At 45.9% G+C, this 22,751-nt stretch overlaps 1 protein-coding gene across 1 annotated transcript in view; it reads left to right on the top strand.

The window, feature by feature from the left end:
- The first annotated feature begins 3,130 nt into the window (after positions 1-3,130).
- LOC130126299 (uncharacterized protein KIAA1522 homolog) overlaps positions 3,131-22,751 on the top strand; it is a 37,552-nt gene continuing 17,931 nt past the window's right edge. Inside the window, exons 1-2 of the mRNA XM_056295753.1 lie at positions 3,131-3,456; positions 15,601-15,931. Of these exons, the coding sequence (XP_056151728.1) occupies positions 15,625-15,931 (307 nt within the window). The 5' untranslated portion in view covers positions 3,131-3,456; positions 15,601-15,624. The remainder of the gene's footprint in view (positions 3,457-15,600; positions 15,932-22,751) is intronic.

Raw genomic sequence — 22,751 nt, 5'->3', positions numbered from 1 at the left:
TGCAATGAGAACAGTTAGATGTGTGTGTATACCTATATATATATATACCAACAAATGTTATAGATATATTATGTTTTATATTTAACTCTATTTTATATTTACATCCTCTTTGCTATATTCATCGTGAAGTTGTATGTTTGTATTTTGTATTTTTTGGATTTCCCCCCCCCAATTGTAGCTGGCCAATTACCCCACTCTTCCGAGGCGTCCCGGTCGCTGCGCCACACGCTCTGCCGATCCGGGGAGGGCTGCGGACTCCACATGCCTCCTCCGATACATGTGGAGTCGCCAGCCACTTCTTTTCACCTGACAGTGAGGAGCTTCGCCAGGGGAACGTGGCGCGTCGAGTTGGAGGATCACGCGATCCCCCCCCAGTTCCCCCTCTGAACAGGCGCCCCGACCAACCAGAGGAGGCGCTAGTGCAGCGACTCAGGACACATACCCACACCCGGCTTCCCAGGGACGCCCGACCAAGTCGGCGCTAACACGGGGAATCGAACTGCCGTTCCCCGTGTTGGTAGGCAACGGATGGGACCGCTACGCTACCTGGACGCATGTTTGTATAATTTGGAGGGAATTTATTTTCCTATAAATAGCGCAATCTTGATGTTTGAATCAGTGTGGCATACAAAACGTTGTTGTATATACAAAATGTCCAGTTGAACTGGTTTCATATAAACGGAACCTCTTGTAGTGGGATATACAAACAGCAGCAACAAGAACGCTAATCAAGCCCTATTCCAATTAATTCTTACCCAGTCTTCATATGCCCATTAGCCCCGTAATTCCTACCACCCCATCCCACCCATTTGTTACAAGAGAAAAACACCAAGTGAAAGGCAAATAGGTGCACTCATTACACCTATTAACCCAATTATCCCAATAACATTTCCCACCCAAATTCTCCCCACTGGCTATTAACAAAAAAAAAGAAGGAAAAAAACTAAGAGAGAGAGAGAAAAAAATCATTACACACACACACACACACACTTAAAAAAAGAAAAACTTCAAGCTCTTCAACTTCTTCAAGTTTGACTAGTTTGACAAGACTGAGACTATTCTCACCTGTCACCACCAGAGACCTGTGAGATGGACAGAAGTCATGCATTCATTCATTCATCCATCCATCCATTATCTAAACTGCTTATCCTTACTCAGGGTCACGGGGATGCTGGAGCCTCTCCCAGCAGTCACTGGGCGGCGGGCGGGGAGACACCCTGGACAGGCCGCAAGGCCACCACAGGGCTGACACAGCCTGATGAAAGGCCATGTATTATGAATTATGTCCTACACGGCCTTAAGAGAGGGTGTGGAGGCCATAGTTCTCAGCTACACTCTCTCACACATTATGCAGCCCTGTGCTGGTCAGTGGAAGTCAGCCACAACAAATTGTTTGCATTGACAGCAGAAGAGAACTTCTTTTGGACTTTAAGATTGCATTATCTGAAAGTTTTGTTTGGTTGTGAATTAATACAATCTTTGTTGAGCTTTTTTTTTGTTTTTCTGGCTTAAAGCAGTGTTGCTGCTGGGCAGCTGGAAAGCTAGAGGTGTGTAACTGGGATTTTAAAGGTAGGTTGGTTGTTTTATTAAATTGTTTTATCATTGTGTTAAATAAAAAAAAATAAAAACAACAATGTCTGTCTTTTTGTCAATTCAATTGTGTTTCTATAGTCATTTCTGCTGGCCTCGTAGCATATTCTACAAGCTTTTTCCTCTACAGGTTCTTCAAGCAAGTCAGTGCTCTCAGTAGGCCGTCTCAGACTCATTGGGTTTGTAAATGCATTATGGCAACAATACAACAATGCGTTGACATTAAAAAGAAAATGTACTTTTGAATACTTGAGTATTTTTAAAAGCAAGTACTCCAGCACTTTAACTCAAATGAAAAAATAGACTGAACCACTTTCACTTGTATTGGAGTAATATTTGATCAGGAGTATCAATACTTTGCCCCAGGTAACGGAGTTGTGTACTTTGTCCACCTCTGTGAACATGTAACAAGAAATGCAGTGCTGCAAACCAAACCACATTTTTTGGCATGATTCTGATCATCATGATCGCACATTTAACTTCAGGCTATGCGCACAGACGTGTGCGCAGTACCCATTTAAGATGAATAGTTTCTGTTGAATGTCAAAGAAAGTTGATCAGTTTATCTGGACACAACATTTACTGAGAGAGAAACGTTTCATCACTCATCTGAGTGACCTCTTCAGTCTCAGCTGACTGCAGGTACCCCCACCCTTATAAACAATACAGTGGCATAAAGACCGAAACCAACAATCGGTTTCATATGCAAATTGACGTGACCATTAACTAGCGTTTAAATGGCCATGTGTACTATTCACAAAGGATTGGGGAATGGATGTAATCACAGCATTGTAAGATGGTGACAGATGTAATCTTAGCAGGGATGGTCGTTCCCTCTTCACATAGATGGCCTCTTTGACTCCCCGTTCAAACCAGCGTTCCTCCCTATCAAGGATGTGCACATCCTCGTCCTTGAAAGAATGGCCACTGGCCTGCAGATGCGTGTAGACTGTGTAAGAGTGCATCTGTCGCCATCTTGCAATGCTGTGATTGCAAACGTTCCCAAATCCTCTGTGAAAAGTACATATGGTCATTGAAACTCTAATTAATGGTCACGCCATATTTCAATACTGAAACTGGTCGCTGGTTTTGGTCGTTATGTCGCTGTAATACCTGTAGTCAGTGTAGACTGAAGAGGTCACTTAGACGAGTGATGAAACGGATCTGTCAATAAACGTTGTATCCAGATGAACTGATTCAACTTTCTTTGACCAAACGAGGGAACATCTTTTGGAAGAATGGTGGTCCATCCCTCCAGTAGAGTTCAGAGACTCGTAGAATCTATGACAATAAGCACCGAAGCTGCCCTGGAGGCTTGTGGTGGCCAGACACCCCACTTAGACGCTTTATGTCGTGTATCGCTTTCATTCGTCACCCGTCTGTCTGCACGTCATCGTCAGCGGCGATCGCTCGTTGTCCCCTTGCACCACTAGATGGCGACGTGACGCCGGACGGAGCGCGGTAGCATCACTCCGCCTCACCTGAGTTCGGAGGTTACAGGTGGGAACGGACGACAAGTCGCGCAACTTTCCTCATTTTCCGCCAACGGACGGAGCGCAGCGTTCTCGAGCAGGCGCGCGTTAAGACGGGGCGTCTTTCTTTTTTTCTTTTTTCTTCTTTCATTTTTGTCATCCCCCGAACGGATGTAAGCGATTGTGAACAACAAGAAAAAAAACTCTCCCGGTTGCTTCCTGAAGAGTTTTTTGTTTGTTTGTTTTTCCTGCCCAGCGGAGATGTGTTACCTGAGGTTTGACTCTGGGCGGTGAACTGAAGGGCTGGGAGAAGAGCGCGGCGGAGAGAGACGCTTCAGATGGAGAGCTGCACGAAGGGAAACCAACCCATCTGGATCGTAAACGTTTAGCCAAGGTACGAGAAACTGTTTCGTATTTCTTTCAGTGTCTGCTGTTCGATACCGGTCCAGCCCGTCCTACCACTAGAAAAAAAAAGAAAAGAAAAGGAAGAGAGAAAGACGGTGTGTGTTGACAGAGTTAAGTCCAATCGCGTGGATCCAAATCTGCAGACATGAGTTCGTGCGACGGTTCCAGGATGGCGTTGCCACATTACAGCCTCGGCATTCTGCTGGCACATGAAGTGATAAAGATAGCAAGATACCCAGGCTGGGTTTTGACATGTGTGGGAAATTTGCTTTGTTTGGCCTTGAGGGATCCCAAAGCGAAGGTAATTTAAGACCAAGGTGTTTCTCTCAACAAGGAGCCTTTGTCAACGAAGACTGTCGTACCCTTTTTTCTTCTTTTCAATCAATGACTCCAGCAAGCGGGACTCCTTGAACAGTAAATCACCCTTTAACCCTTATATCCAGTTACAGCCAATGAGTGTGCAGATCGTTGATAGTGTGACGTATCTCTGCCGACTGCTTGTTGATTAACCTGACAGAAGATAACCTGATGGTCTCAGAAACCTCTTGGGGGTCTCCCCCCACTGTTTGTCTGCTACCTTAAGGAGGACTTTGGACTGGATGCCAGCTCCAGATCCATACAAGTGTTGCAGCATTTCAACTGATCCGTTATACATTCGTGTGAGATCCAGTAAAACATTATTTAATTTCTTTTGCAGGGGTTGGGGGGGGGTACAGTGGTGTTGGGGTACTTGTGACTTTTTTTTCCTACACCAGGGGACTTTATGTTGACCTCTGGAAGTTAAGATGCAGAGCGAGGCATTTGTTTAAGAAGGGTGTGGTGCATACTGATGTTCTTCCTCTTTCTTTACCGGTCTGCCTTGCCAGGGCTTGTACCCATGGAGATTGCAGGTGTGTTACGCAAGCACCAGATTTACAGCAGAGCCTGGTAGAAACCAGGGTTCGGAGAGGGAGATAAAGATGGGAGACTGATAAAGAAAAGATGGGGGAGGGGTTGGCAGACAGTAGCAGAGGGAGATAATCGGTGAGACATGATCATGATAAGGATGGGTCCAATGAGGACAGGGCGGGGGTAGCCTTGACTCTAGACTGAGGAAGTGGAAAAGTCAGATGGTGGGCCCAGTTTACAAACCTGGGAAACCCATACTTTAAATGTCAGCTTTTCCCCCCTGGGTCACTGCTTGCTGTGCTGGACAATTGCTTTACTGGTGTCTTGTCAGGACTCCAGTTCGACAGAGATGACAGCTTTGTTGTTTCATCACTGGGAAGAACATGGTAGCAGGAACAATGGATGACACCGACTAAGAGAAGTGGAAAAGCCGTGTTATAAGGGAATGTGATGATGTGTGAAAAGCAGAAAACCCGAGTCTTGTCATGCAGCCCCACAGTGAGAGGGAATTCCTGTCTGTTGAGTGGGACATAGTGAGTTGTTAATCAGTGGGACTGGCTGATGAGTAACTCATCCCAGTGTAGCTGTCAGTGCTATTGAGCAGCTTTCATTCAAAGGTATAAGGAGCAGTGGGGCTGTGTGTGTGGGTGTGTGTGTTCTTGTTCAGCTATATTTGTGAGGAACAGTTTAAGTTTTTAACAAGAAAAGTGAGGACATTTTTGCAAAATGATGACATTTTGGCCAATCCTTGCCTCTTCAAGGGGGTATTTTAAGGATAGGATTTGGATTTAGGATTAAAATTAGAACCTGGATTAGGTTAGGGTAAGGGTTAAGGTTAGATATGAAGTTCTGATAGTTAAGGTCAGGGTTAGGGGCTAAGAAATAAATGCAGTTGATGAGGATCCTCACAGGTTACAGAAAAAAGTGCATGTGTGTGTACATATGTGTGGGCAGCATGCCTCGGGAGGTAGAGCGGGTCGTCTAGCAATCGGAAGGTGGCTGGTTCGATCCCTGGCTCCTGCGGAGAGCATGTCAAAGTATTCTTGAGCAAGACACTGAACCCTTAACTGCTCCTGATGAGCAGGTTGGCACCTTGCATGGCAGCCTCCACCATCAGTGAATGAATGTGTGTGTGAATGGGTGAATGTGAGGCGTACACTGTAAAGCACTTTGAGTGGTCGGTAGACTAGAAAAGCCCAATATAAATGCAGTCCATTTACCATATGTGAGTACACGTCTGCATCTGACCACCATGATTTTATATTTTCGATCTTCTAGTTGGGTCTATATAGCCAAACAGGCTTTACCGTTCTTGCCTTTATAAGCCCAACAGAATACCCAGCTGTTGTCTGCCACCTCTAACTGACTGTATCAAAGCCCAACTCCTTCATGACCCATCCTAGATTTGTCCTGACCCCACTTTTCCTCCTGCTGTGGACTTTGTCTAAACTGGAGCAAACAAGTCTTTGAGTTGTGTGTTGTTTGAGTCCGGTCACAGAGGCTTTGTTTTGACTGGGAGAAAACAGACACTCTGAGATTCCAGGATGTATTTTTAAATCCTACTGTCCAGCTGTGTTTGCTGGACACTGTTACTCAAACCACTACCAAACAGTTTCCTGTGCTTTCCAGTTGACCTACAAGGACCTGGGTCTTAAGCTTTGTACGGACTGCGGTCCAGGCTTCGGGGCCCTGGAAACCCCCAAGAAACACGGCAAACAATGCTGGAATCTCAATACTTTTTAGAGCTCCTCCTCCATCTGCTGGCCGACCATCCTCAAAGAACACATCGGAAAACCCGAGGTTCCTCTGTATTTCAGTCTCTTCAGTTCTGGAAAGGAAACACACACTCACACACAACAAAAGTAAACGAGGACATGGGCTTCAACCCAGAACTGGCATGAAAGAGGTACCACATTAGTCACACCCTCAAAAAGCATGGGCCCACACAATGAACAATAGCCTTGGCCAGTGCATAATACCTCATTTTAAAAATGTTATCTCAAAATGACTCTCATGCGCCTGCCATTATGCTTTCGTTTGGCTCCGTTTCCTTGGCCACTGTATTGGGCTGTGACGAGGATAGAGAGCGAGAGAGAGAGAGAGATGGAGGAAGACAGTGAAAGGGTGAACAAGGGGAGGGGATTGAGGGGTGAATGTGATTTACAGAAAAGAGTTCCTCAGTAATTATCAGTTTCTCAGGAATGTAGCCTCTGCTCCTTGCAGACAAGCCGCTGCATGGCCACATTGGTCTAACAGCGCGCTAGCTCGCACCGAGCTGCCTAGAGATCTGCATGGCACCTTGTTACACCCATGCATATCTGCACACACACACACACACACACACACACACACACACACACACACACACACACACACACACACACACACACACACACACACACACACACACACACACACACACACACACACACGCACACACACATGCATGCGGACAGGCCTCGGTTTAGTTTAGTTACCATGTCACAATTTCATTTAGCAGACCCTTTATCCAAAGCGATGTACATCTAAGAGTTAATACAACACAAGCAAGGATGTAGTCAGGAGGCGGCAATGCAAGTAAGCCCCAAAAAACTATAGGTTCACGTCTAATAAGACATGGGTGTTACCAGGCAGTGCAGAAAGGCAATACAATAGGGTGCATAGAGGCGATTTTTTTTTATATATATATTTTTTTATTCACACCATCAGGTGTGAAGGTGTTGGTGAAAGAGTTGGGTCTTTAGCTGCTTCTTAAAGATGGAGGAGGACTCAGCGGCTCAAATGGAGTTTGGCAACTCATTCCACCACCGGGGAACTACAGAGGAGAAGTTTAGTTGTCATTACCATCTTATGGTGTTGTGGTGTTTATGTGGCGTTTATTTTTTATCAGTGTCATTATGTACTACCTTGTATTTTTCTGAAACTCTATCCCTCCAACAGCAAACAAAGGGGACCGCATAATGTCAGACAGGGATTGTCTTTCAACCCAAATCGCTTAGCTGCTGTACACTATTCCTGACATGTTACACAAAACCAACTCCCCGGCAACTTCTGGTTTGTCCTCACACCGTTCATCGTTCATTTGTTGTCGTTATTAATATTTCATCTAAATTTCTTTTTTCATACATAAGTAATTTGTGTTGTGAACGGGAAGGCCAATATCTCCTGACCATGACCAAATCCTTTGAGATGACTGAAACCTGATGTCAGACACCCACAGAACCGCTTCTGCAAACTGCTCTGGCACCGTTTGTATTGCGAGTAAAACTCAGTGTACACAGTCTTCACACTGAAACCCATTCCACCGACTCCCATTCGCTAAACCTGCAGACATGGAACTGGGTAATTTCAGTTTTTCCATCACTTTCAGTCCCACAGTAGGTATCTTGTATTCTATGTGTGTGTGTGCACATGCGTGGGGTTGTGTGTGTGTGTTCTAGCCAAAAGATGGTTTCTTTAGTACGCTCTTGAGCAGCAGTATTCTACTTTGTTTGATAGTACCCACAGAGGGGTGGCAACGCCCTGGTTAATGCCTACAGGTGCAGCACAGTAACATCAGCCTTTGCGCCACTAATGACCTGTCATTTACTCTGGTACAGATGCATTCAGTGAGGGGTTTAAAACTGTATAGACAAAAGTGAGCATTCACTGCAAAGCCAATTCCATGTAATCTGAAATATACCAGTGAATATCTGCCTCATCTTTGTTTTTCAAATGCATTTGCTCTTTTCACTGAGGAAAACAATATTTCCATCACGCTTTCATTAGGGTTATTTGCCCTTGTGGAGGCTGAGCTTTGAATTCAGCCCAAACAAACTTGTTTATTGACAAGGGTTAGCTTAGCTCGGCCACATAAAAACCCTTCGGCCTAGAGGTAGAAGTGAACGGCCTCCTGGTTGAACCAAGCGAGTCCTAGTTCAAACAAAGGTGTCGATCTGTATCACTGCCACTCCCTCTTGGCTTTGCCTTTGCCTCATGGGACAGCTCACTTGTGGAGTCTGCACCGCACATGTGGAGTCTGCACCGCTGACTTCCTTCTCTGACTCATTGTAGTCATGACTCCCGTTCCCGAAGCCCAAACCTCTCCCCTACCCAAATTCACATTGTCCATGTTTGCCAGTAGATAAGAGGATTAGTATGCTTTTTGCATGGAAAGTGTATTGTGTGAGTCTAATGTGTGCTTTGTCATTGATGGGGTGCGGTTGGGGGGGAGGGAGGGGTGTCACTACATCTAATAAAATCTTATTTTATGCTGTCTAACTGTAGGTTGTGATCAAATGTAGATATTTTGAAATTCTTCGGATTTGTTGTAACTTGATTCTCTTCCACACGGGCGGGGTTTGCTACAAAGGGCAATACAATGGATTTTGTAAGTCAAAGGCAAGAGTATGAAAATCAGTGTCGGTGTGGTGCTCCTAACATCTTATCCCACACCATCTTATGTGGCCCGTTGGTGCAAAACCCACTCATCCTGTGCATCAAACAAGTTAAAACAAACTCTGTATTTTATTTTTGACTCGTTTTGACACATATCTGGCTAGGGAGTATATTCCACTCCAAAGTCACGAAGGCTAAAGACCGAACATGACCTGGCTTGCTCTTCTGTTTCTTTTTTTTTCTTCCAGCTGGACTCCAGTTTGTCAAAGGAAGGTACAGCAAAGTCCGTTTTAACACGATGAGCCGATGTTATATGGCCCTATCTTTTCGATGGTGGATTTGTACCCTACCTGAGTATGGACAGTAACCTACGATGCTGTCCTTTACCTTAGGGAAAGGCAGGTTCTCCCTTTTTGCATTGATTTACCTCTGTGCTGTAGACTTCTTTGCATGGAAGAGGAGACCTAGATTTCCTCTGGAACTCACGCCCTCAAGCCCTATGACATAAATCTGTCAAAAGTAACCCATCTGAAAATGTCAGCACTGGCTAAACGTTTTGTCCCACTGTATGTTTCATCAAACTCTCTACACTACCGTCAAATATGAGACGCTCGGCATATTAATCTTGTGCCACAGCTATTGACAGAATGGTGAGGTTTGCGAGAGCCCGGCCCCTCCTATCCAATGTCAAAGCCTCACGTCTTTTGTGGAGAATAAGTAAACAGCATGTCGAAACACATGCCTGATCTAACAGGATTGGGGCTGGGCTGGAAAGCCACAGTGATTGAGAGCTTCAGAGTGTGTGTACGTGCGTGCATGCGTGTGTGTAAACAGAACTGTGTTTGTAATTGTGCGTGTGAAAGGACAAGTCATGTGGCTTAATCATGATACGGAGGGCCCGACCTTCTTTTTAATAATGCAACGTGCCTTTATGCGCCGGTGTGTAAACTTAAACAGAAAAGGCAAAAAAATCCCAAAAATCAAAAACACAATTTGTCATCTATTCTGCCGGGATCAGACTACATAATAATATTTTTGTCTTTCACGATGGTCACCATGTCATATTAGGTAATCACAGTGCCATGAATTCTTACCGTGCCTTGGCCGGGAGACTGGCAACACGACAAGTATTACCCCGACCAATCATCGTATGCTGCCTTTCACGATCTCATGCGAGTTCATAGGTCATCGGGGAAAGAGGGTCAAGAGATTGTCAATCGTGGCTACAGAAGTGCTATGTGTCATGCTGGCAGTCTTGTGTCCTGAAAAGAAAAAGAAAAGAAAGATGGAAGCCCCCCCCCCCCAGATTGTGGACAATGTCGCAGCTAGTGCTACTGGGGAATGATAACCTAGCGTAACTTAATCAGCTACTTCACCGGGCTGCTGAAGTGCCTCTGCTATTTCTCACCAACTACTACTACTACTACTACTTTCAGCTGTTCCTGTTAGGGCTCACCACAGTGCATCATCTGTTTCCACCTCTTCCTTTCCTCTGCATCTTATCTTTTCTGACTGTCCTTTTTTTGTCCTCCCTCGAGGAAATGTCAAGGGGTATCGTTGCCACTGCTCCTCGGCAACAGCAGCATCTCTCTCATAGTTGCACCAGAGTGCACTTTGTCACCCTATTGGTCAACGATAGGAACATGTCGTAGGAGTTGTCAGACAAGGCAGGGTAGTACAAAAAATTCTGACATGCTAGATTTTTTCGTCGTGGGGCGTCCCAGACGCCAAACCGCTGTTCTTCAGTTATGTCACAATACACGGGGTAAAGACGCCCCAAAGTTCATAATCGAGCCCTATGCTGGAAATTCGTCGGTGACATCAAAATCGGGCTGAATTGGTGTAGTCTGATCCTGGCAGTGATCACATGATTTTGCTGCCAAAATGCGTGCACACTATGCATGACATACATCATAAAAGGGTCTAACGTTCAGTTTAAGCAACACAATTTTAAGTTGACAAAAACAGAATTAGCTTACCCGATATAAAATGGGCACCACATACATGTGCATTTTTAATGATGTCTTTGGTTCAGTCCACTCCTGTTATAGAAGGGTTGGTAAACAGTGATCACGTGATTTAGTATGCGCGTGCATTTTGGCAGCAAAAATGGTGGAAGTACGGTCGTACCTACTATGCGTGACGTAAGTCATAAAAGGGTCATTCACGATGGTCACCATGTCAGATTACGCAATCATTATGCCATAAATTCTTGCTGTGTCTTTGCTGGAAAACTGGCAACATTACAAGTATGATCCCGACCAATCATCGTATGCTGCCTTTCAAGATCTTGTGCAAGTTCATAGGTCATCGGGGAGGAGGGATGCTGTTGTGGCTAGTGTTACTGGGGAATGATAACCTAGCATAGAGTAACCAGCTACTCACTGGGTTGCTGAAGTGCCTCCACTATTTCTTGCCACCATTTATCTTTTTTGGCTCTGTCATGTTCCTCCCTCGAAGAAACGTCAAAAAGGCCTGCGGGGGTATTGTTGGCACTGCTCAGGGAAACTTTCCTTGGTTTTGTTGTTCTACCTGACACCAGCAACTGCAGCGTTGCTCCTTCTTTTTGCATATGTGCACCAGAGAGCACTCTGTCCTGGTCAACATCAGGAACACACCATAGGAGTTGTCAGACTAGGCGTGAAAATACAAAAAAAATTCTGACATGTTGGACTTTTCATCTGGACATTAGAAATGGAGTCAGGGTGCGACATTAAAAATGGAAATGCAGACATGTGAGGGTTAGAAAGTAAAAAGAAAGGAATGATACATCAAATTGCTCAAGTGATTCTAGTCAGTCACTGAGAACAGAGGAAACATATCTTGTTGGGATGATAGCTGTGACAAGAGAAGACAGGGTTTTCAAGGACCCACATGCGGTCGGAAAGGTTGAAGGGAGAAAACTTGGAGATGTACGATTGATCAGGATAACTAGAAGTGGGATGGTTATCATTGATTGTATCTCAAAGCATCAGGGAGATAGAGCCCTTAAGATTGATGAATTTAAAGATTATTGCTGTGTGACTTGCTTCCCACTCAGATTAAGAGCAAAGAAGAAGGGAGTGAAATGGCGTGCCACTGTTAGTAGAGGCCGAGTCGTTTCGGGATGTTGCAGGTATGTGTGAGGCGAGAAGAATGACAAGGGGAGGAAGAGGACAGTAATTCTGCTCCTCTCAGATGTTTTTGTTGTCAAGAATATGGACATGTTGCTGCAGTATGTAATGGAGTCAGAAGAAGTGGGAGATGTGGGAAGGACAACTGCAAAGTGGAGGAGTGTAAAGTTGAGAAAGAGCAAGCACAGTGCCTGCACTGCAAGGGAAACCGTGAGAAGAGACGTGAGATTGTGTTATGCCGAAGCTGCTAAGAGAATGGAGAGAAATGACGAGATGGTGGAAGCACAAAAAGAACCATAGCAGAGAAGGAATGGAGCTGACCAGAATATCTGCATGGACAAGAAAAGGTTTTTGTCATTCATTGCCATGGTTATAAAATGCGCTGCTGAAATAAAGGGGAAGTCAGAAAGAATCAAGATGGTGTTGGACGCTGCCTTTCAATGTCTTGAAAGGATAAGCTCTATGTCCTTTTTGAACCTGTTGTTTCATTTGCGGGTTTCCTCTGGGTGCTCCGGTTTCCTCCCACAGTCCAAACATGTAGGTCATGTGAATCGGCCGTACTAAATTGTCCTTAGGTGTGTGTGTGTGTGTGTGTGTGTGTGTGTGTGTGTGTGTGTGTGTGTGTGTGTGTGTGTGTGTGTGTGTGTGTGTGTGTGTGTGTGTTGGCCCTGTGATGGCCTGGTGGCCTGTCCAGGGTGTCTCCCCACCTCCCGCCCAATGACTGCTGGGATAGGCTCCAGCATCGCCGCGACCCTGAGCAGGATAAGTGGTTTGGATAATGGATGGATGGATGGATGGACGTTCTTATATTTCAGTAGGTGGCGGTAATGCAACATTTCAGATGCCAACTGCCAATAAAAACAAAGAAGAAGAAGACTTTCGTCGGGGTGTTTTGGGGTGTCCCAGATAGCACATCACTTTTCTTCGACTATATCACACTACACGGGGTAAAGACACACGTTGGTAGTTCCCAACGTTCATCATTGGGCCTGACGCTGGAAGTTTGTCGGCGACAACATAATCGTGTCAAAATCAGGCTGAATTTGTGTAGTCTGATCCCGGCATAAGAAAGTAGAAGGAGAGTATGTGCGTGCCCTATGTGGGTATCAGCATTCACAAATTGAGAGGTGTGGTTAGGGGTAAAGTAATTACTGTGCCAATGAAGTAACTCTGTAATTTAGACGCTGGCATGGGTACTTTAACTTTGTTTAAAAAGACTTAATGTGCGTCCAAGGCTGATTTTACTACATGCGTGTAAAACAGAGAGACTGGTTTAATAACAACTTGCTTTAAAAAAAAAAAGAAAAAAGAAAAAGAAAAGCTTATGTTCTCTCATGTTAAGTTTTGTAAATATGGGGAAAAAATGGCGTTTTGAAAATAGCAACAAACAGAAAATATTTTCAGTGGCGAGGTTTTTAAAAGGCCACGCTGTTGTCTGCATCACCTTGTTAATTACGTATCAACAGTTGGCAAAACCTTAAAATTGCTGGTTATAATCTGTTACCATGACAACACTGGTGTGACTCAACCCTGTGAGACCGGAGCAGACGGCAGTAAAATGGGTGGTCCTCTGCCGTGTTCCGCTGTTGCCCCTCTACAATGGAAATAGGACAGGGGGGCTAGCTCACTCCCCACTTCACATGGGCCATAATGAATACACCGACCCCCTCTTCTCAAGATTGGTGTCTGCATATCGTCACAGATGCACGGATCTTAGTCATACCCAAATGACTGTAATTTGCAGTGGGAGAAACACAGGGCTTAGTGCTGGGAGATGAGAGGGTCTGGTACTTTTCCCCAGAGAGAATGAAAGCCTAGAGACTGGCCTTTCACCACGAATCACACGTGCACATCATCCATGTAAGCTGCCTCACTCGCTAAGCATGTGTTGCCGTGAGAGCAGTGGGTTTTTCTGGGCTACTCTGAAATCTTCACAAACTACCAGAAATACTCCCTCCCCCCAGATTATCTTTGGGAAAGTGCTCAAGAATTTCAGTAGTGTCCTGAGAAATTCACACAAAGCTGCACAACCTGACCTCGGTCAGGATGTGGACCTCCCTCCTTCCTGAAGCCAAAGCCAAATTGTGTTTTTGACGACCGCTGCCAGGAATGAGTCAGGAATGATGTCCCTCATATTCTGGTTAACAACCTGCACATTCCAGCAGCGAGATGCTAACATTGGCAAGAGAGGATTTGATTGATAAAGGGTTAATGTATGGCTGGCGTACGAGAGGGCCATCTTGCCCTGGGAAGACCACATTTGCCTGTAAATGCTCTATGTTACAAATCCAAACCAGAGCTCTCTTACTTCTCATCTCTTGTCAAAGTGAAATAGACCTTTGATGATGAAAGGCGGTGTAGAAAAGCCGTATTCTGGTTTCTGTAAGTCTTTGGGGCCGTGGCATAGGGTTATGTGGCACAGCTTGCATGTGTTGGCTTGGGTTTGAGAGAAGCTGTTCCTAGAGAGTGTGGTATGGGAAGCTGTTTCTGGTCAGTTGCACGCCTGAAGCATGTACTAGAAGTGCTTAAAATTTGCTGCAGTGTTTTGCATGTGTGTCAGCACAGCGTGGATCCTCAATTGTGGCAGCCGAAACCTTTGCATGAGATGTTTCAACCCTTTGTTACTAATAATTATCTCACCATCGATTTTAAATGAAGCAACTCTTATTTGACTGCTATAACTTCCTTACTCCCATTGATTGACTCCCATCTGCCACTCCAAACTATTTCTCCTCTGCTTCTTTACAGACCTTGTCTCCTATCATGTCAAGGGGCTGTTCCTGCCTTTGGCAGGATTTGGAGAGAAGTATCTTATAAAGTACTGGATGGAGCCCAGTGTAAGTCAAGGATCCCCAGGAGCTATGTTGAGAAACCTGCCTTAAAGTAGATGAGTTTGGCGGGGTGTAGGAATGGAGAGAGAAAAAGAAGACGATGAGCTCATTGTGATGAGAATGAAAAAAAAAGCATTAAAAAGCAAGATGAAATCAAAATGAGCGATAGAGGGGAAACTGCTTTCTTAAACGAAGAGAGACTATAATGGAAATGCACAAGCACATGTGTGGATGTTTATTTGCTATACTTAAGCAGTTCTTTGTGTGAGTGAGTGTGTGTGTGTGTGTGTGTGTGTGTGTGTGTGTGTTTGTCTACACAAGACTGTGGGTGGGGCTTTGTGAATTATGACTCCCATGTTGTGGAATGAAGGGAGCAGTGCCAGCTTTTTACAGAACAGTGAAGTTTGGCTGAGAGGCAGTAGGGGGGTTGCAACTGCTGAGCTCCACACACACACACACTCACACACGCACCGATACAGACACACACAGGTACAGACACATTCTTGTACATCTATCCTTGTGAGGACCCCCTCATTGACTACATTCATTTCCTAGCCCTTAACCCTAACTTTAATGATCAGAACCACATGCCTAACCTTAACCCTAAACCCTAGTCGTAACCCTAAATCAGACCCTTAAAGAAATGAAGACTGGCCAAAATGTCCTCACTTTGCAAAAATGTCCTCACTGGAACACACACCAACATTGTAATACCGAATGAAGTGATCAGAAAAATATTTCCTCAGTAGTTACGATGTGTGTCAAATATAGCAGCTTTACTCAACAATGTTTAATTATCTGTGTTGTAATTATCCTTCATTGAGTGCAATTACTTTTAATGTGGTACTTGGGTGTTTTTTGGTTTCATTTGTCTTGACTTCTTATCCCTCACCTCACCCCTCTCTCATATCCACATGCTTGCAGGGTGTCGCTCCAGTGTGAGGTGGCATGTCAAGTCGGGACTCGATAGGATTTGGGGACCTGATCCCCCAGGACGTGGTTGAGGTGATTGCCCAGGAAAGGCACACCAAAGGGGGCCGCAAGAAGCGCAGTAGCTCCCTGGGCCGAGCTTTTGGATGGCTGAAAGGCAAGAAGAGGAAGGATATCAATGCCAACGGGCAGAATCTGGGCCTGGGTCCCGGGCCGGATTTGGCCTTAGATGGTCGCCATGCTGGGCATCCGAGTGGGCAGAAGACAGCCCAGAAGGGAGGAAAGCAGGCTGGCAAGCAGGCCCACCCACAGGGCAACAGTCATGGTAAGAGCCCATAGGAAGTGTGAGAGTAAACCTACTTCCATAAGTAACGATCGATTGTCTTTAAAGATCACTTTATTTGTTGTCCCATTGTTCTTTTAGAGGGTTTACATCTAGTCTATTGTTCTCTTGTTTTTGCTGTCAAGAGAACACATCCATCATGTTGGTTACGTAAGATCCCTTGCCCGGAAGTGATCTTTGTTAGGGGAATCTCTCCCAAGTAGAAAATGAATCAACCTCATGCTGCCAAGTTTCTGAATTAGTTTAACAAGTTTAGCAGCTAGCATCTTGTACATGTTATTCAAGTCCACCTCTGCCTATCCTGTGGGAGAAAAGTGCCTCGTGAGAACCAGTTGTATATCCTGCTCCTTGGTTTGCAGGCGTGTATTTGCTCACCAGAGGGTTGTTTGAACAAACTGTGACTCACCTCCTGCCCTCTGACCCCCGGCAGCAGTTGTTTGCTGCACAGAAATCTCTGCATGTCCTTCCATGGTGATACCGACACTTGCCTGGTTTTCAGATTACATAAAGGTTAAGGTGGTTTTACGTCTTTGAAAATGTGCATGCAAACATTTGTCCTTTTTTGATACTTTCCAGTACTTTCTACCGATGGTGTATTTAAGACAACATCTAATCCACTAATATTGTAATCATAAACACTTTTATTGGTGCTCTCTCTCCTTTTTTTTTTTTATCCCCCCCCCCTCCCCTTTTTCTCCCTGATTGTATCCAGCCAATTACCCCACTCTTCTGAGCCGTCCCGGTCGCTGCTCCACCCCCTCTGCCGATTCGGGGAGGGCTGCAGACTACCACATGCCTCCTCCCATACATGTGGAGTCGCTAGCCACTTCTTTTCACCTGACAGTGAGGAGTTTCGCCAGGGGGACATAGCGCATGGGAGGATCACGTTATTCCCCACCCCCCGAACAGGCACCCTGACCGACCAGAGGAGGCGCTAGTGCAGCGACCAGGACACATACCCACACCCGGCTTCCCACCCGGAGACACGACCAGTTGTGTCTGTAGGGAAGCCCGATCAAGCCGGAGGTAACACGGGGATTCGAACCGGTGATCCCCGTGTTGGTAGGCAACAGAATAGACCGCTACGCTACCCAGATGCCCCCTGGTGCTCGTTTTAATAGTCAGTGCAGGGTAGGACTTTCCTAGGAAAATAATACGCATGTAGTGTTAGATCTTAGCTATGACAACCAAATGAGGAAGAGGAAGGTAGGTCGTGGTGACTTTGAAGAAGAAAAGAGGTTGTTGGAGCTAACAAATGGATATGGTAGACCAAGCTCTCAGAGGACTTTTACTGACGAATAATACAACATCAATGGCTAGAAATTGAGTTTTTTTGTTTTGTTTTGGTGGTGGTGAAGGTGCAAACACAACTGCCCTGGAGAGTCTGTCCCATTTTTGCAGCGATCTCTTGAATTCAGAGCAGTCGAACTGCAATGCAGGAACCTGCATCGTCATAGGTGTGAGCAAGTTAAACAAAAACAACAATTTTCAGGATTATAGCATTAATAATACTTAAACCCATCTTATCGCCCACACATTTGACCATTAAAAAACTGATCCTCACACTCACAAAAACAATGCAGACTAGTGGGTGGCTTTTTTTCAGTGTAGCTTCTGGCAGATCTTGTTTGAGCTTGCAAATCATGAACACATGTGCAATTGTATGGTGGAAAACTGGAAAAAAAAATGTCAGCCCCCCCTCTTTTGTCATCGCAGTCTGTGTACCAGGCCGAGTGAACAGAAATACTTCTTAGTTGAGTGTGAATAAACCCCACGTACCAACTTCACTTTCAAAGCGCTAACGCCTCCTTTGTGAATGGTCGGAAAAGAGCAGTGTCATCCTGTGTGACGCATCAGTCTTTTACGGATGCGGAGCCTGCGCCAACAAATTGTCTCGAATCGACCCATGCAAGAGCACAGTAGCGCCACCAATACTGTTCGGTAAGGGCTGTTTTGAGTGTGGCTGTTCGCGGTGCTTTTCCAGACTTTGCTAATTGCTCTACAGACAGAAGACGCTCCACCTCCTCCTGCTGCTGCCGGTTCTGCAGCCCAGTGCTGGTATTTCAAGTGGAAAGGTGTTTGCAAGATGTTTAAAACCACATTGACTTTTCCGTCGTCAAACCGCCGAGAGGACACATTACAAAAGATGAATATACATAAACACACATCTTTCGGATATTGGTACATGATTCATGTATAAACAAATGTGTCACATCATGTTGGCATCCACTAGTGTGAGTGGCTGAAGATTACATTATACCAGCATCACACACACACACACACACACACACACACACACACACACTCAAACACTCTCAAACTTAATGCACCTCTTTGTTATATGTCAGAAGTTCACTGCTAAGAGTTTCGCGTGCAGAAGTAAACTTTGAGGAGTGATAAGGTATTTCTCCCCTGCCAAGGTCACCACAGAGGCTACTGCCCGCGTTGGATTCAAACCCTTCTTTCTTCTCCCTCCGTTGCATTGCACAAGGCATATCATTTTCAGATTTGTTTGAGATAGGAAGTAGGAACACATCTCAGAACATTGTTCCGATGGCGGTCTTATTGGCGCAAATGGTAAATCCCTAACGAGTGTCACATTTCGGGGCGTGTTATGAGCCTTTAGGTTATATAGATCGGGCCGTAATGCAGGAAGCGCTGATTATGAAACATGATTGGCATGCCGTGTTAATACATGCTTCTCACTGAGCCCTCAGCAATGAACTTGCAGTGTGGCATGCAGGCTGCCGATGCTGGCGCGAACCTCAGAAACCTGAACAGACACCACTTTGATCAGCAAAGGAGTTAACGAGTTACCGTTCTGCGTCCAGAGGCTGTTTATTACGGAAATGTAGACCGAAGGATGTTAGAAGTGCACGAACCTCCCCAGAAAAAAATGAATACCTCTAAGTGAGCCCCTTGATGGTATTTTGCATTGATGCCAAGGGGGCCTCTCGCCCACTTGCATGCCTGGTAAGGGCAGAGCTGTTGGCACGGTGCCAGTTAATTAAAGGCCATGCCAGGAGCGTTACAGTAAGGAGGAACAAGGGGTTCTGTTTCTCCTGACCCCACCGCTCACACTGTTCCTCATCCCAATGAGATTAGACTAGCACCCACAGCAACTACGGCAGAGCCAACTGTGTGTGTGTGTGTGTGTGTGTGTGTGTGTGTGTGTGTGTGTGTGAACGCCACAGCGTTCAGTCAGCTGATGAAGCCCCCCTATAGACACATAGGACTCAGTGAAAGTAATCCACTAATGTATACTGCTCAAAAAAATAAAGGGAACACCTAAAAACACAATATAGACCTCGATGAATGAAATATTTCAGCTGAAAATCTTTATTTATTAGACAGAGGAATGTGTTTAGAGCAAAATAACCTAAGAATGATCAATGGAAATCAAAATCATTAGCCCATTAAGGTCTGGATTCAGAATCATACTCAAAATCAAAGTGGAAAATGAGAACATAGGCTGATCCAACTTCTGTGGAAATTCTTCAAGACGATTCAAAATGAGGCTCAGTAGTGTGTGTGGCCTCCACGTGCCTGTATGCACTCCCTACAACGTCTGGGCATGCTCCTGATGAGACGACGGATGGTCTCCTGAAGGATCTCCTCCCAGACCTGGATCAGGGCATCGGTCAACTCCTGGACAGTGTGTGGTGCGACATCGCGTTGGCGGATGGTACGAGACATGATGTCCCAGAGGTGCTTGATTGGATTCAGGTCTGGGGAACGTGCAGGCAGGTCCATAGCATCAATGCCCTCGACATACAGGAACTGCTGACACACTCTGGCCACATGAGTACGAGCATTGTCATGCATGAGCAGGAACCCAGGGCCCACTGCACCAGCATATGGTCTGACAAGGGGTCTGAGGATCTCATCCCGGTACCTAATGGCAGTCATGGTACCTCTGGCTAGCACGTAGAGGTCTGTGCGGCCCTCCAAGGATATGCCTCCCCAGACCATCACTGACCCACCGCCAAACCGGTCATGCTGGAGGATGTTGCAGGCAGCAGAACGTTCTCCACAGCGTCTCCAGACTCTCTCACGTCTGTCACATGTGTTCAGTGTGAACCTGCTCTCATCTGTGAAGAGCACAGGGCGCCAATGGCGAATCTGCCAACCAAGATGTTCTCTGGCAAAGGTCAATCGGGCTGCACGGTGTTGGGCTGTGAGCACAGGCCCCAATTGTGGACGTCGGGCCCTCATACCATCCTCATGCATTCTGTTTCTCACTGTTTGAGCAGAAACCTGCACATTAGTGGCCTGTTGAAGGTCGTTTTGTAGGGCTCCGGCAGTGCTCCTCCTGTTCCTCCTTGCACAAAGGACCAGATAGCGGTCCTGCTGCGGGGTTGTTGTCCTCCTGCGGCCCCCTCCACGTCTCCTGGTGTACTGGCCTGTCTCCTGGTACCTCCTCCATGCTCTGGACACTGTGCTGGGAGACACATCAAATCTTCTTGCCACAGCACGCATTGATGTGCCATCCTGGATGAGCTGCACTACCTGAGCAACTTCTGTAGGTTGCAGATACCGCCTCATGCCACCTCTAGTGATGAGGGCACTAGCAAAATGAAAAACTAACCAAAGATCGGCCAGAAAAGATGAGGACAGGCAAATGGTCTGTGGCCACCACCTGCAAATCCATTCCTTTTATAGGGGTTGTCTTGCAAATTGTCTAATGTCCACCTGGTGGAAATTAGACAATTTACCAACAGGTGAAATTGATTCACAAATCAGTGTTGCTTCCTAACTGGACAGGTTGATATCTCAAAAGTGTGATTGACTTGGCGCTACATTGCATTGCTTATGTGTTCCCTTTATTTTTTTGAGCAGTGTATTAGTTTTTCCAGCGGGTTTAACTGGGCCTCGCGTTCCGAGTCGAGTGTGTGAACCGGCCCAGACACAGGTTTATCTTGCCTTTACCTGTTGTGCAAATCTATTTTTGTAGACATGAATCGTGGAGTTTGACCAGAGGGGAATTGCACAGTAGCTGGTCTGTGGAGATAAAGGCTGCCCTCCTGGACCTTTCGCCATGGTGCACCCACCAGCCCACCACCTCTCGTATTGACATGACCTCTCATTCAACATAGGCGGTTTTTCACTCTGGTCAAGCGTTTAGAGGATATGTGCATGTCTTTGCTTGCTACCTCACTTGTGTTTGTTTACATGCATACGTCTTAGTGTGCGACGTTGTATGTCTGTGTGTCTATACGTATGTATGCAAAGGCCCACTGAAACTACATATCTTACAACCTCCGCTTTTGTTGTATCTGTATCCGTCTCTCTCTTCCAGCGGTGCTTTAAATCCCTTAAGTTGATCCTGCACGGCACCTTGTAAAACCGAACGTCAGGGCCTCCAGTGCAGCTGCAGCCACTCATATCCTGTGTTGGCCTCATATGGGTGCGCAACGGGCTTTCGTTGCACAGCATTTGTGGACGAGAAGGATATGTAGGTGCAAAGCAGGGAGATTAAGTCATGCATTTTGTAACGTGATACCTGCAAAGGTTCACCTGGTTTCTCCATATACTCCCTCCGAGATGCCTCACATTCCTGAGCTCTATAAAGACATTTCTTCAGAGGAAGTTAAGAGATAGTGGGCCCTTTGTTTTGATGTGCGAGAGTTTGGGTGTGTGCACTCTTTTTTTTTTTTTTTTTTGGTGTGTTTTGGTTTGTTAGCTTTTCCGTTGGGGTCGGATTATATTTGTCATTTTAATGGCCCTCCCCGCTCAACAGGTTTAGTTGTACCAGCGCTTTTATAGGCTACATCTGAACTGCAACACAATGCCCTGTGAGAATTTGGGGGGGGGGGGTGACACTGCAGCCTACCTTAGATGGACACTGGAAGTGCAGAACTGTTGGGCCTAATATATATACTCACCAGTTGGATTTAGTGTATACCTGTAGTCCTATCCCGTAACCTCTCGAGAGGTCGTTGGGGGCACCGCTGTTGAATCCGCAAGCAGTCCTCTCCACCTCGGTCTCGCCTCAACTGCCCCTCTGTAAGCTGGCAAAGTCGAGGCCTGTCCACTCTCTGAAGTTACATAGCCGTCGCTTCTTCTGTCTTCCTCGTCTTCGCCCGCCCCTCACTGTGCCTGGCAGGAGGGCCTTGGCAAGGCCAGAACGTCTTGAGATGTGACCATAGCATTTCAGTGTTCTCTTCTTGACGATTGTCAGCAAGTCTTCCTGTGTTCTGGTGGCTTGTGTAATCCTTCTTCTCACCTCTTCATTCGTAATGTGGTCTCTGTATGAGAAGCCTAGAATCTCTGTAGCACCTTAGTGTATACACTGTTAGTTAAATATGTAGTCGTACCTTGCCCTTGTCGGTTAATAAAATAGTTTCATTATGCTTATTCTTGTGTGTGTGTGTGTGTGTGGGGTGGGGTGGGGCGGGGCGGGGTGGGACACGGGGTGGATGAGCTGGAGTGATCACACATTAACCGCCGAGGGCAGGCGAACAGGTTCGAGAGACCAACAGATAGTGTTTCACTTTCCTTCTCGCATGGCGGGAAAGCAATCAAACAGGCGGCCCTCCGCAGTATTGTTCCCTTTCATAACAACAGCCTCGGGTGGTGTCCCTGATTTCCATCTGATGGATGATCTCATTTATTTATGTCTTTACCTGAAAGTTACTCACCACATTGATTAACGAGGAAATGATAGTCATGCACAATGACTCTTATTGTAGGCTTTGTGTATGGGGGACTATGAGAAAAAAAATGACGCGCCACAACGGTGTCATTCATTAAAATCTAGGTTACCAACCTTGCTGAAATAAGGTCATGCCCCTTTGTCACT

The sequence above is a fragment of the Lampris incognitus genome, chromosome 16, assembly GCF_029633865.1.
Source record: "Lampris incognitus isolate fLamInc1 chromosome 16, fLamInc1.hap2, whole genome shotgun sequence".
Lineage (NCBI taxonomy): Eukaryota > Metazoa > Chordata > Actinopteri > Lampriformes > Lampridae > Lampris > Lampris incognitus.
This window is presented reverse-complemented; position numbering and strand designations above follow the sequence as displayed.